This window comes from Myodes glareolus, chromosome 10, assembly GCF_982192425.1.
Source record: "Myodes glareolus chromosome 10, mMyoGla1.1, whole genome shotgun sequence".
NCBI lineage: Eukaryota > Metazoa > Chordata > Mammalia > Rodentia > Cricetidae > Myodes > Myodes glareolus.
Genome location: NC_142035.1, coordinates 29,100,995 through 29,113,179, shown reverse-complemented (window position 1 = coordinate 29,113,179; position 12,185 = coordinate 29,100,995). Strand labels below are relative to the sequence as shown.

General features: G+C 40.0%; 1 protein-coding gene across 2 annotated transcripts; it reads left to right on the top strand.

Annotated features, from left to right (window-relative positions):
• The first annotated feature begins 409 nt into the window (after positions 1-409).
• Positions 410-9,322, top strand: LOC125401913 (cystatin-D-like). 2 transcript variants are annotated; one of them, XM_048436358.3, is made up of 5 exons: positions 410-516; positions 4,572-5,058; positions 5,190-5,455; positions 7,932-8,048; positions 9,004-9,322. In XM_048436358.3, the coding sequence occupies exons 3-5, from the start codon at positions 5,207-5,209 to the stop codon at positions 9,085-9,087; spliced, it is 450 nt and encodes a 149-aa protein (XP_048292315.1). In that variant the 5' UTR covers positions 410-516; positions 4,572-5,058; positions 5,190-5,206; the 3' UTR covers positions 9,088-9,322. The 2 variants fall into 2 exon arrangements, with proteins under 2 accessions (XP_048292315.1, XP_048292316.1); XM_048436359.3 differs by having other exon boundaries at positions 427-516; positions 4,892-5,058.
• Positions 9,323-12,185: the final 2,863 nt, after the last annotated feature.

Sequence of the window (12,185 nt, the reverse complement as noted above, 5' to 3'; positions counted from 1 at the left end):
AAAGCCCACATGTGGGTGTTACTAAGCACATAAGAGACACATCAATGCTTCATGGAGAGTCGGTGTACAGATATCGTTCCTGGATTTCCTGAATATCAAAGGAGTCAAAAGCCCAGCTCCTCCTGCTACAAGATTTTACCTTGGACACACTGAAAGCCTCCCAGGTTCCATGGACCTTATTGGCCTATGGACTTTACATTTATCGTACTTGAGTTAATGAATAGCAAACTTCAATGTGTCATCTGTATTTTCAACATCTTTGACTGAGAAGTGGATAAATGATTATTTAAAAAAAGCTTCCTATAGGCTTGTGTGATGGCTTTTCCAGAGTTGATTGGATCATAAGACTCATGAATGTAACATGATGTAAACAATGGATTATTGTTACACATGATGTCATCAAAGAATGGTAAAAAGGTGTAGGTAGAGTGCCTACTTAAAGAAAGACAGGCTGACTGTAAGGTCCTTGGCCCAGCACAGGCCCTGATCTGGTACTGAGGAAATCCAATTGGAGGGGTAAGTGTATGCCCATCTAGCTGGATCGTCCTGGGAACTGAGTACAGGCCCCCTTCAGTTCCCTAATTGGTTTCTGGCTATTCGGGGGTGGGGGACATCATCTCGGCTACTGGCTTTCTCTATTTACCCCATTCCATCTTGTCCCCAAGCACTCCTTTCCATCTGCGAGGTCCTAGGATCCCCCAATTCAGCCTTCTTATGATCAAGCAGATTTCATCCCAGAGATGCAAGGCTGGCTCAACATATGAAAATCTATCAATGTAATTCATCACATAAACAAACTGAACAGAAAAAAAAACATGATCATTTCATTAGATGCTGAAAAAGCATTTGACAAAATTCAACACCCATTCATGATAAAGGTCTTGGAGAGATTAGGGATACAAGGATCTTACCTAAATATAATAAAAGCAATACACAGTGAGCCGACACTCATCAAATTATATGGAGAGAAACTCAAAGCCATTCCACTAAAATCAGGAACAAGGCAAGGCTGTTCACTCTCTCCATATCTCTTAAATATAGTGCTTGAAGTTCTAACAATACCAATAAGACAACATAAGGAGATCAAGGGGATTCGAATTGGAAAGGAAGAAGTCAAACTTTTGTTATTTACAGATGATATGATAGTGTACTTAAACAACCCCAAAAACTCTACCAAAGAACTCCAACAGCTGATAAATGCCTTCTATAATGTGGCAGGATACAAGACCAACTCAAAAAAAAATCAGTAGCCCTCCTATATACAAAAAATAAAGAAGAAGATAGGAAAATCAGAGAAACATCACCTTTCACGATTGCCACAAATAGCATAAAGTACCTTGCGGTAACACTAACCAAAGAAGTGAAAGATCTACTTGACAAGAACTTTGAGGCTTTGAAGAAAGAAATTCAAGAGGACTCTCTGAATATGGCTGACAATGGGGACTGACTGAGAAGCCAATGATAATGGCACTGGGATTTGATTCTACTGCATGTACTGGCTTTTTGGGATCCTAGACTGCATGGATGCACACCTTTCTAGGCTGGGATGGAGTGGGGAGGGACTTGGACTTCTCACAGGTCAGTGAGGGAGCAGGAGGGTAAAGGGAGAAGGGGAGGAGGAGGAAATTTTGAATTGTATTATTTATAAAGCAATAAAATAAGACAACTCTAGGTTTAAAAAACTAAGAAAAATCTGGTGTGTGATAACATTTTAGAAGTTGCTATCTTATTGTTAATATAATGCATCTACAGCACCTGTTATAGTCAAGAAACCAAATTTGAGGAATGAAGAATATAAACTCTTACTAGCCCTTTAGAGAAAAAATTATATTCCCTCAGTTGAAACCTATCTTGCTATTTTGATTGCTTCTGGTGAACCTCAGGTATCAATATCAGAGAGTCAATGCTAATCATGGCTACAGCCTTACAAATGGATTAAGTAAATAATAAGGTTTGGATGTCTAAAAGACACTGATGCATGGGCTGTAGAACAGATGTTACCAGTGGCTTAGAACCTGCACTACTTTAATCCACCTCTGTCAGACCCCTTAGATGACAAAGTGCAATGCCCGTGACCACTGATATTTTAAAAGGAATGTTTTGGAACAGTAGGACTCAATATGGGCTTCAAATACTCACTGAACCGTGTTGTAAATGGGTGTCCTGCCATCCTGGAATGGTGATGCTTTGGTGTAATCTTAAGACAACAAATTTCAAGACAACAAAGAACAGTGCCCTCCACTATTTAGTCACTTTAGTCACTAACAACATTGACTCCTAATAAGAGAATAAATCTGTCCTTCGAAGCTTTGAAATTAGACCTGGACTTCTCCATACAAGCTGCACAATTCCTAGGCAGCTTCCTCTAATCTAAAGCAGTCTCACCCACATTAAGAAGCTGTTGTTCACTAAAACAACCTTCTTTGACTGTCTCAACTGTATATTCCGTATCATGTGTTATAGCTTCTACTTTAGCTCCTGCTGATTCCTCTGTATCTTTATATGCAGGGCTGTTAGAATCTTTCTATTAAATTCCTGCTGGCCAGCTCTCACTTAATACCAGCCCCAAGGCCAGAGCAGGGCAAAACAGATGTCAGCTGACCACCACCCCACCACTCTTAAGACTGTCCTTGGTGCCATTTAATCAACTAAGCATGACCTGGTGTTTCTACAACATGGGATGTCTTCCTTCTAAGGTCTTTTGTAACAACATCATTATTCTATACAAAGGACACGATCAAAAGAATAAATGAACTAACTGTCTATTCAAAATATCTTATACCAATTTCAGTCTCAGGGATACATGTCAGACTAGGCCTTCACTGTTCTAACCTGAATTTGGATCAACCCACAGAGTAGCAAGCTTAAAATGTTTATACACACGAGGAGAACAAGGGTAGAGAGCAGATGAAGCCCCAAGTGAATGTAGTCCTGAGTTAATGTGTATTTTGACATGAACATAGCTATTTTCTGGTTTCCCAGGCCTTGGACCTATAGGATAATCCAGAAAGTATGACCCATATGGGCCAACTCAAGAAAATGGCAAAGTTTTTCTTGGGAGTCCATTTAAGAGTGTTTATTAGCAATTGATAAGTGTGAAAAGACTGGCAACGACTGCTTGCATCTCTCTGATGTTCACAGCCTGAGATTGCTCTCCGACAGAAACCTCCTTCCCATGCAATTTGACCCCCAAACTTCTGCTGTACCCAACAAACACACTTAAGGGTAGTGGTTAGAAGCTGCACCTGATCCCAGGTTCACTCTACATGTGTCTATGCATTTGTCATTTCTTCATTCCCTTCATGCCCATAGTCAGGTTTCCAGCACCTGTGGTTCATTGCAAAAGAGAACTGACAATTTGAGTTAAGAAAAAAGAGCCCTGAGGTACTGGCACCTAAAAACACTGCTGAAAATTTGTTTCCTAGTAGTCGAGAGGTAGAAGCAATGGCAAGTCTTCAGGCACAGACACCTTCAGGCGCACCTCTGGGTGTGATCAGGCACCAGAGAGCTTTCTGAGCATATTACCTAGGATTGTTGGAGGGGTGTCACAGATGTATGTACTCACTAATATTCCTCCTTGCAAAATGGAACATTCATCCTATGTTAACTTGTCTTCGTCCTAGTGAGTTCAGGAACACCAGGTAAGTGTTCCAAACAGAGGGGAAAATGCTGTGATCACACTGAGACTCACTGAGTGAAGAAGCAAGAACAGACCATACACGAGCATTCATATATCTGCCCTCTCATCAGCTTGATCCACATCCCACCTACATTGTACTTACACCTGCCAGGGTGAAAGACCATATAATTCCCCTTTCTTTCTCAGATGTCCACCAGGGATCCTTGTTTCTAGAAGAGGCAAGGCCTGTTATGTCTCAGGGTCATAATATCAGTCTGCAGTTCTAGTTCAGTGCCGTAGACAGAAGCTCTTATCCTTTCAAGATCTCAAAAGTCACTCCCCCGCAAGGATCCAGTGGAACCTGTTTCCCTCTGGCTTCCCTTCTTTCTCATTTACAGCAAGCAATGCACTTATACTTTCCCGAACTTAATTGATTCTCCCTAGAACACAGCCTACTATTTGATTGTACTATATTATGGTTTAAGTACACACAGTCATGAGTTGCTAGAAATAAGTCCAGCTTGAAATACTATCTGCCATAATAGTCCAAACACGGAATCCAAAGATTTAATACATATGTGCACCAAGGAATGTAAGCTACTTGGTGGTAGTATATCATGTTTTAGTACACATTGTCATGAATTTCTAGAAGTAGGTACAGTCTGAAGGACTATATGCTCTAGCAGTACGAATACATAATCCAAAGATTTAATGCATATGTGCACCAAGAATCATAAGATATCTGTAAAGATTTATTCCTACATGGTGAAATAACATTTGATATGCTTAGTCATAAAAATATATTGAAAATTTCACCTACTTCTTCATACATTTTTTAATGTTTACTAGAGAATTTAAAATTATATTTGGTTCATGTCCTTTCTTATAGAGCTGCCATCTGTAATGTTATATATAATGCTTAGTTATCAGAATCTTTTTTTTTAATTTCTAGAGATCCAGGCCCAGGGTGAAGTTTATTTATTGAGTGCTCTGACTGATACCTGTTAGTTGTATAAAGGAAATCATTTGTTCTTTCCTAAATAATGGTTAATTCCACACATTTGGCAAAGAAGTTACCCAGGAAAGGGCACTGGTTGTCTCTGGAACTTCTGAAATAACATCCTGGAACTGGAGATTTCTGGGTATTGGTATTGTGTCTGCCCCTGACCTGCAAAGACCTCAGGGAGCATAGCTGACATTAATATCTTTAGAAGAACTTGAGCTCAAACACATGCTTTTCAAAGCCAAAAGTGTAAGGATTTATTTGTGCAGACAAAGGTGACACGGATACAGGAGATCTTAGCTGGAAGACTCATAAGGAGGAAGAATAGGGAGAAGACATAAGTGGCAGTGGAAAAAGAAAAGACAAAAGAGAAGGTGTCAAGACTGGGGAAAGGAGATCCCAGAGGTGGAAGAAGAGGAGAAACAAAGAGGGTTGGGTAAGTCTGGGGAAAGGAGGGTTAGGAGTGGGGCCAGTCCGGGTGGAGTGAGGAGGTCCTGGGCTATTGACTCTGTAGGTTAAAAAGCCGGACAGCACACTCTGGACTGTTATTCCTCTGCTCCACTGCAGCTCCACTCTAATCAACCATGATCAGCAACCAGAGCCTCTCATTGTCCCTGTGGGCTGCTCTAGCCCTGACACTGGTCATAGCTGCATGTCCTGTAACCAGTACTAATGCTGAGGCCAATCAGAAGGCATTGGGAGGTGTGGAGCCTGCTGACCTGAACGATGAGGAGGTGAAGAAAGCGGTGGACTTTGCTGTCGAAACCTACAATGATTTGACCAATGACCTGTACATTAGCAAGCCAATACAAGTGATGAGCGCAGGTCAGCAGGTGGGTCCCTGGTCAAGGGTAGTGGGATGAAATACAGTGTTTGCTGGTATCCCCTATCACTCCGTTATTCTCCTACATAGCCTCAACTTCTGTGTCTCTCCAAGAAACAATAATCATCATTGTTTAAAGTATTTGTGTATATGTATGTGTATGATCTGTGTGTGGCGGGGGGGGAGAGTGAGAGAGAGAATACTTGTGAGGCAGAAAAGAACAGAATTACAAACATTTAAGAGCTGCTTTATTGGTACCAAGAATTGTACTATACTTAAGTCCTCCATATGTACTCCTGACTTCTCTCCAGCCTTGTTCCCTTCCTTCTTCATTAGTGCACAACACACACACACACACACACACACACACACACACACACACACACACTTTGTATTGCTACAGGGGCAAATTTTCAGAGTAGCCAAAGAGTACAACACAGTTTTAATGCAATTCCTTCTCCTCTATGTAACATTGAGCCATACTTGGCCCGGTCTTCACATTGTCTCAAGTTGTGTGTAGTAGAGTGTGGGATTGTGAGCAGTTAGCTTTTGAATGCATTGATAATAAATACTCCCTTCCGAGAACAGTTTTTGAAAGTAAGGGTTTCCTGTACAATGCCAGATTGCATTTACAAAATCAGGAATCAACAGACAAATTCAGTTGCCACAATTACAGATTCACTCAGTTTACTGATGTGATGATTGACATCCCCAGTTTAGGCTGATATACTTATCCAATTTCCTAAGTATCTTCCTTCCCTCTGACAGCCTCTTCTCAGCTTCCCTGACCTTGAAATATGGAAGGATCCATTCAGTTGTAGCAAACAGTCATGTTCTACTCAAGGAGATCTTGCTCAGTAATATGCTCTGTATACAATGCTATGGCCCAGGAGCACTCTAGCCCTTTTAGCTTGTGTACTTCTTTAGAATGCTCCATGATATAATCCTATGAGGACACATTTCTCAGGAGTTCCTATCTCTAAGGAATACATGATGCTGTTGACTGGTGCTCAGTCTGAATGCTCTAACGTTTCGGCAAATTAATAACAGTCACTAGGCAGGAACCCTCCTAAATCTACTAGGCAAATACCTTCAAACTATCATAATAAGTCTTGTCATTGTGTACATGATGGCCCTGAGTATCTTGGGGAGGAACACTGGAGTTGGTGCCATTATCTTAATATGGGAATATTATGGCCAATACCCCAGACATTCTCTCCCTCTATATAAACAATACCTTAGTGGATTCTGCCTCTACAGCATGAAATTATCCCTCATCAAGTAAAGCAGTTACCAAGATAAGAAGGGATCAGAGCCAGCAATAAAACCTATTTTTAAGGTCAGCTTCAAAGGATGGCTGGGGATTATGTGGGTTATATTATATCTAATCTCAGTGAGCCCATAGCAATATAGCCATAACATGATCCACACACATATGTGTAAATCTCATTTTTCTTCCTTTTTGAACATTCAGGTAACTCCAGATCAGTCCTACTTCCCTTCCAGCAACCAATTAGGGTCAGAAACTGAACATATTATGTCCTTCCCAGGTTTCAAGGTCCTTGTTGGACCATTCCATTGTATAATGCCATTGGGGGAAATGCAGGAGAGGTATAGACCATAGACTCTGTGGATCTAGCTTCACAGGAGAGGAATTCAGGAAGAGAAATATTGAGAACCTTGCTTCTGATTCTTCAAGGCAAGAACTAGAGCTCTGTTTCCAGGTACCTAAGCTCCTGGTTTTTTTTCCCTTCCTGACAAGTTCATCTGGGATGCTTAGTGCAAGGAAAGGGTTAAAAACATCTCTAATTACAAACCAATGAAAGATTTTTTCAAGATGTCACTTCAACAATATCATCATAGACAATCACACTAAAAGATAGGGCAGTTTGGGCCACTTTCCTTGTGGCTTAAATCATCTTCATGTGCAAACATCCCACATTTCCCTGCCCTATAAAGAAACAAGTCTTGATAACGACTTGTAAATGGAGGGACTAGGCATCCTATGGGATGTGCACTGTAGTGGGGATACAATTGAAGGTGAGTCATCAACCTGAGGTCTTCCTAGAGTTTGCCACTTACATTGTCTCAAAAGTCACGGTCAGCAGGGTTGAGTTGGTCTTGTGTGCAACCCAGAGCTCTTTGTTGTTCTTAGAGCAACCCTGGGAAGTGGTTACCACCCCTGGATATCTCTGTAGAACTTGTCTTCACTCCTTGAGCCCACTGAAGCAATGGTCATTCCTTGGCTTTTGCTTTCCATGTTCTGATACTGCTTTCTCAGAAGCACACGGTACCCTCTAACACTTGATCAGAAGAAAATGAGGTGCAATCCATTCCTGTGCTACCCTATTGAAAGGTAGCTAGTGTGTGATAGTTCTGGGAGTTCATGGATGAAGCTATTAACACATTAACTCTGTAATCTAAGATGAATGGGTCCTATGAACCTGACTACGGAAACGTATGTAATCCTACTCTTTTCACTGTAGGTCGTTGTTGGAAAGAACTTCTACTTGAGAATTAAGTTAGGACGAACCACATGTACCAAAGGCCAGTTTGTTGATTTGGCTGATTGCCCCTTCAATGAACAGCCATATGAGAAGGAGGTATGAAAATGGACTAAAACCTGCAGAAGTTATCCTGCAGGCAGGGGTGTGTGTAAACCTGTAGGTTTATGAGTGCATATGCATCTGGGATGGTTTTTATGCAGTTCTGTGTGTTTGTGTGTGTATGTTAGTGTGTGTGCATGTTTCTGTAAGCATGCATTTGTTACTGGGTATGATGATACATGAATAGGTTTGTTTGGATGTTATGATGTCAGTTTATGATGATACAAATACATGCTGATGCCCAGTGATAGAGGAGTGGGTATATTTGGCCATACTGTTAATTACATTGCTCAGTGAATTTTCCCTGGGAATTGGAGTGTTACCTCTTTGAGGAATGCTGCCTGCTGAGATGATGGAGTCAGCTTCAGGGGTAGTTTCTGGACAGGAGGAACTTTACTCAATCCCAGCCTGAGTCCCTTGCCCAGATGATACCGCAGGGACTATAGCCCTCTAGGTGAAATGCTCCAATGTTGCCCCTTATGCTCCTAATCTTTGTAGGGATAGAGATAGTTTTTGAAGTATTATGGTTCTGGAGAAAGCTGCGTGCCTCTTGTCACCCCTCCCTTTACTCTGTCATTTTAAGAAGGGTTTTTCATACCCCTCATTCTTCATTCATGACCCTCTTAGTGCTGGTCCAGGTTCTGGAGGTAAAGAAACCCAGAGACCCTGAGTCTTATTCTTTGGACTGACTCTGAGGATTCTGTGCCTCATCTTGAATATCTTCCTTCCCGAATTATGCTAAGGAAGGACAATGTAGAATCCCATGAGCTGCTGGAATGAGGGACATGTGCTATCTGAAGGACTGGGGGCAATGAGAGAAATAATGAATGGACTGTGCAGAGTCAGTATGAGTACACTGGGACTTAATAGGATTCCCACTCCACCTTGACATCTCACCCTTGCCTTTTCACTGTAATCTTAACTGATTGTTTCCTACTCTCCCCTATCATAGACTGCAATCTGCAACTTCGAGATCAACACTGTGTCCTGGGAGAACAAGATCTCCATGACAAACATCAGCTGTTACACTTCCTGAGGATCTATGCTGGGCTGCACTGTGCTGATTTCCTCCTACTCTAGCTTCTCCTTTAGTTCCCTTTCCTCAGACAGGGATCTGAGCCCTGAGTGACATCACTTCAGAATGCAAAGATCAGTAGAGCAGGATGCTGCAGACAGACCCTGCACACCTAAGTGGCTAATTCCTTGTTTCTCCTACTGCTTCCCAAATGCACCACTTTGAAGTGTTGCTTATACCTTTCTAAATAAAAGACTGCCCCAGCCCCTTCTGAGCTGTTGCTGTCCCAAGGCAGGTGAGACAAGAGAATGGAGCACTGAGGATATGGATCTTCACACTCACACTTGCATATCACAAGAAACATGACCTTAGGGGACACACAGTTCTTGGAGTACATACAGCAGAAATGAGTTTGCATCTCACTGCCCATTTGTTTGTGGTTCTGGAGAGATGCAGAAGGTTCTGGGAGAGGGAAGATGTGCTGCTGTCATGCAACTTAGTAACTAGTCTTGGAAAGGAATCAGTGAGGAAAATGATTTGCCACAGCTATATATGTGTGAATGACCCAATGGGAAAGATCAATGTCACATATAAAATCTCCAGAGATTCTATACACAATGATTCCCATCCATCGTTGTCTATGATAGACTTGGGAATTTATATGTAGTAAAACTGGGAAGTGTGTGTGTGTGTGTGTGTGTGTGTGTGTGTGTGTGTATGTGTGTGTGTGTGTGTGTGTGCCTGATTTTAAAAAAATGAGTTTGTTAATTGTACTGACATAATCCCAAACGCAGAACCCCCACATTTTATATTACATCCTGCTGTGACCTGTGAGGGTGATAGAATGGCCTTGGGCCTTTTTCTTGGTTTACAAAAAAAGGAACAAACCCAAGCTCAAACCAGAGGATAGAAAGAAAATTGAAGTCAGAAAGTAATGAAATGTATAAATCAGATTATTTTTTCAAAAAGAATAACAAGATTTGCAAATCCTTAGCCAAATTTTTTTTGTGGGAGAGGCTAACAACAGACATCCCAAAAATAAGAGACTTCAATTCACAAAGATAACTAATTGTATCCTTCCTCACATTGTACACCAATATATAGAGCCCCTACATTATATAATGATTCAAATAAATCAAGAAAGGCAAGTTATAAATCAAGAAATTTAAATAAAAAAATATATCAAACTCCTTATGATTCTATCCAAAGGTCAGAATTATATGCTATTCTATAGTATTAATGCATTTTACAGAAAATCTCAATATAGTTACTGATTCTCAATATGCAGAAGTTGATTTGCACATTAGAAACCACTGAACTTATTCCTGATATATCAGAATTAACTTTGTTATTTATACAATTACAGGAAATAGTCATAAATAGAAATTATTCCTAATATATAAAATACATTTGAGATTCCATATGAGTCTGCCAGACCCTCTGTCATTGTGTAATAATTAAATTGATCAGTTACTAGTTGGAAATGTGCTAGAAGCCTCAGAATTTCATACAAAGCACCATGTCAATGGCAAAAAAGTTTGAAAAAGGATTTTTCCATCAGTAGGCATTAAGTCAAAGAAATTATAAAAAAAATGTTCTATTTGTTCCTCCTATAATCCAACTCCATTAAATGTGGTAAGTAACCCTAAAGGTACACAAAGAAGTAAAATTTGGCAAATGAAAGTGTTTAATTTTTCAGAATTTGGAAAATTAAAATGTGTCATAGATATGTAATCAAGACTTCTATGGGCAACTGCTTTAAGTTCTGTAAAGATTAATTCTGTCACCATACACCTATTAGAAGTCATGACCATCATGGGAATACCTGTACAAATTAAGACTGACAATGATCTAGCATACATCTCTAGTCAAATGAAGCAGTTTTTTGCATATTACAATATAAAGAATATTACAAATATACTACACAATCCAACATAGGACGTGGTTGTGAAAAGATCTATCCACACTTTAAAAGAAATGCTTAATAAACAAAAAGGAGTAATAAATATCCCCAGAGATAGATTACATAATGAGTTAGTAACATAACATTTTCTAAAGGCTAACAAGAAAGCAGCAACAGTTACAGAAAACATTGGACAACATAAAATATTGCTAAATTAAATCAACCTGTGATGTTTAAAAATGTGTTGACCTTAGAACAAAAGCCAGGATTTATGTTATGTTGGGGCTGGTTTTTTTGCTTTTGTTTTTGTTTCCATAGGAAAAGAAAAGCTACGGTTACCCTCAAAATTAATAAGGATTCAATTCATACAGAATAAACCTCTTAATCAGGAGAAATGACAGTTCATCAACATATATGATGATTCGCATGTCAAAAGGAAAACTCACCATATTAGGGTCAGGGCAGAGTTTCATTTTTTTTTCTTTACAGAAAAATAAAAATATTCATCTGTAATACATTATGAACCACTGGACAGCTAGACATCCAAAGAAGAAGGAAGAATTGTCAAAAAGAATTACCAAGAAACGGAAAAATCTGGTTTAATGGTACATTTACTTTTTATAGTGTATAATATCATTCCCTCCCAAAATATTTGTAATCCCAACTCAATTAAAAACTAAAACTGACTTTGGAGTTGGAATATGCTTCTCTCCTTCTCTAAACCCAAGCATGTTATGTCAAAAGCACCATGTTGGGCAACCTCTGTCGAAGACCAGCTTCAACAAAACTCGTACATTCCAGAAAAGAAGCATGAGGATTGGAAGTATTAAGCAAAAGGAAGAGAGATATAAAAGAAATAAGAGACAGAAACACAAAGCAGCGTCAGGAGGAGCATTCAGTGAACACTGAATTCACCTCATTTCTTTCTCACCTGCTTATACACTTCATTCCAAAAGGAGGGGGGTGCAACAGACTTTATTAACATAATATAAGGAATAGACTTGAATTCTCCAGCCTTAGACTCAGGTGGAACAGAACCACCTCTATACCCAAAATACTAGTTATTCACACCTTAGGTCAGAATCTCACATTTATAGCCATGTCTACTGTCAACAACTTTGAGAGAGCAAAACAAGCTCAAGCTCTCTGACTGTCAGTCAGAAGAGGCTCACACCTGCTGGTCCTCACATAATCCTTCCTTTTGATATTTTTTAAA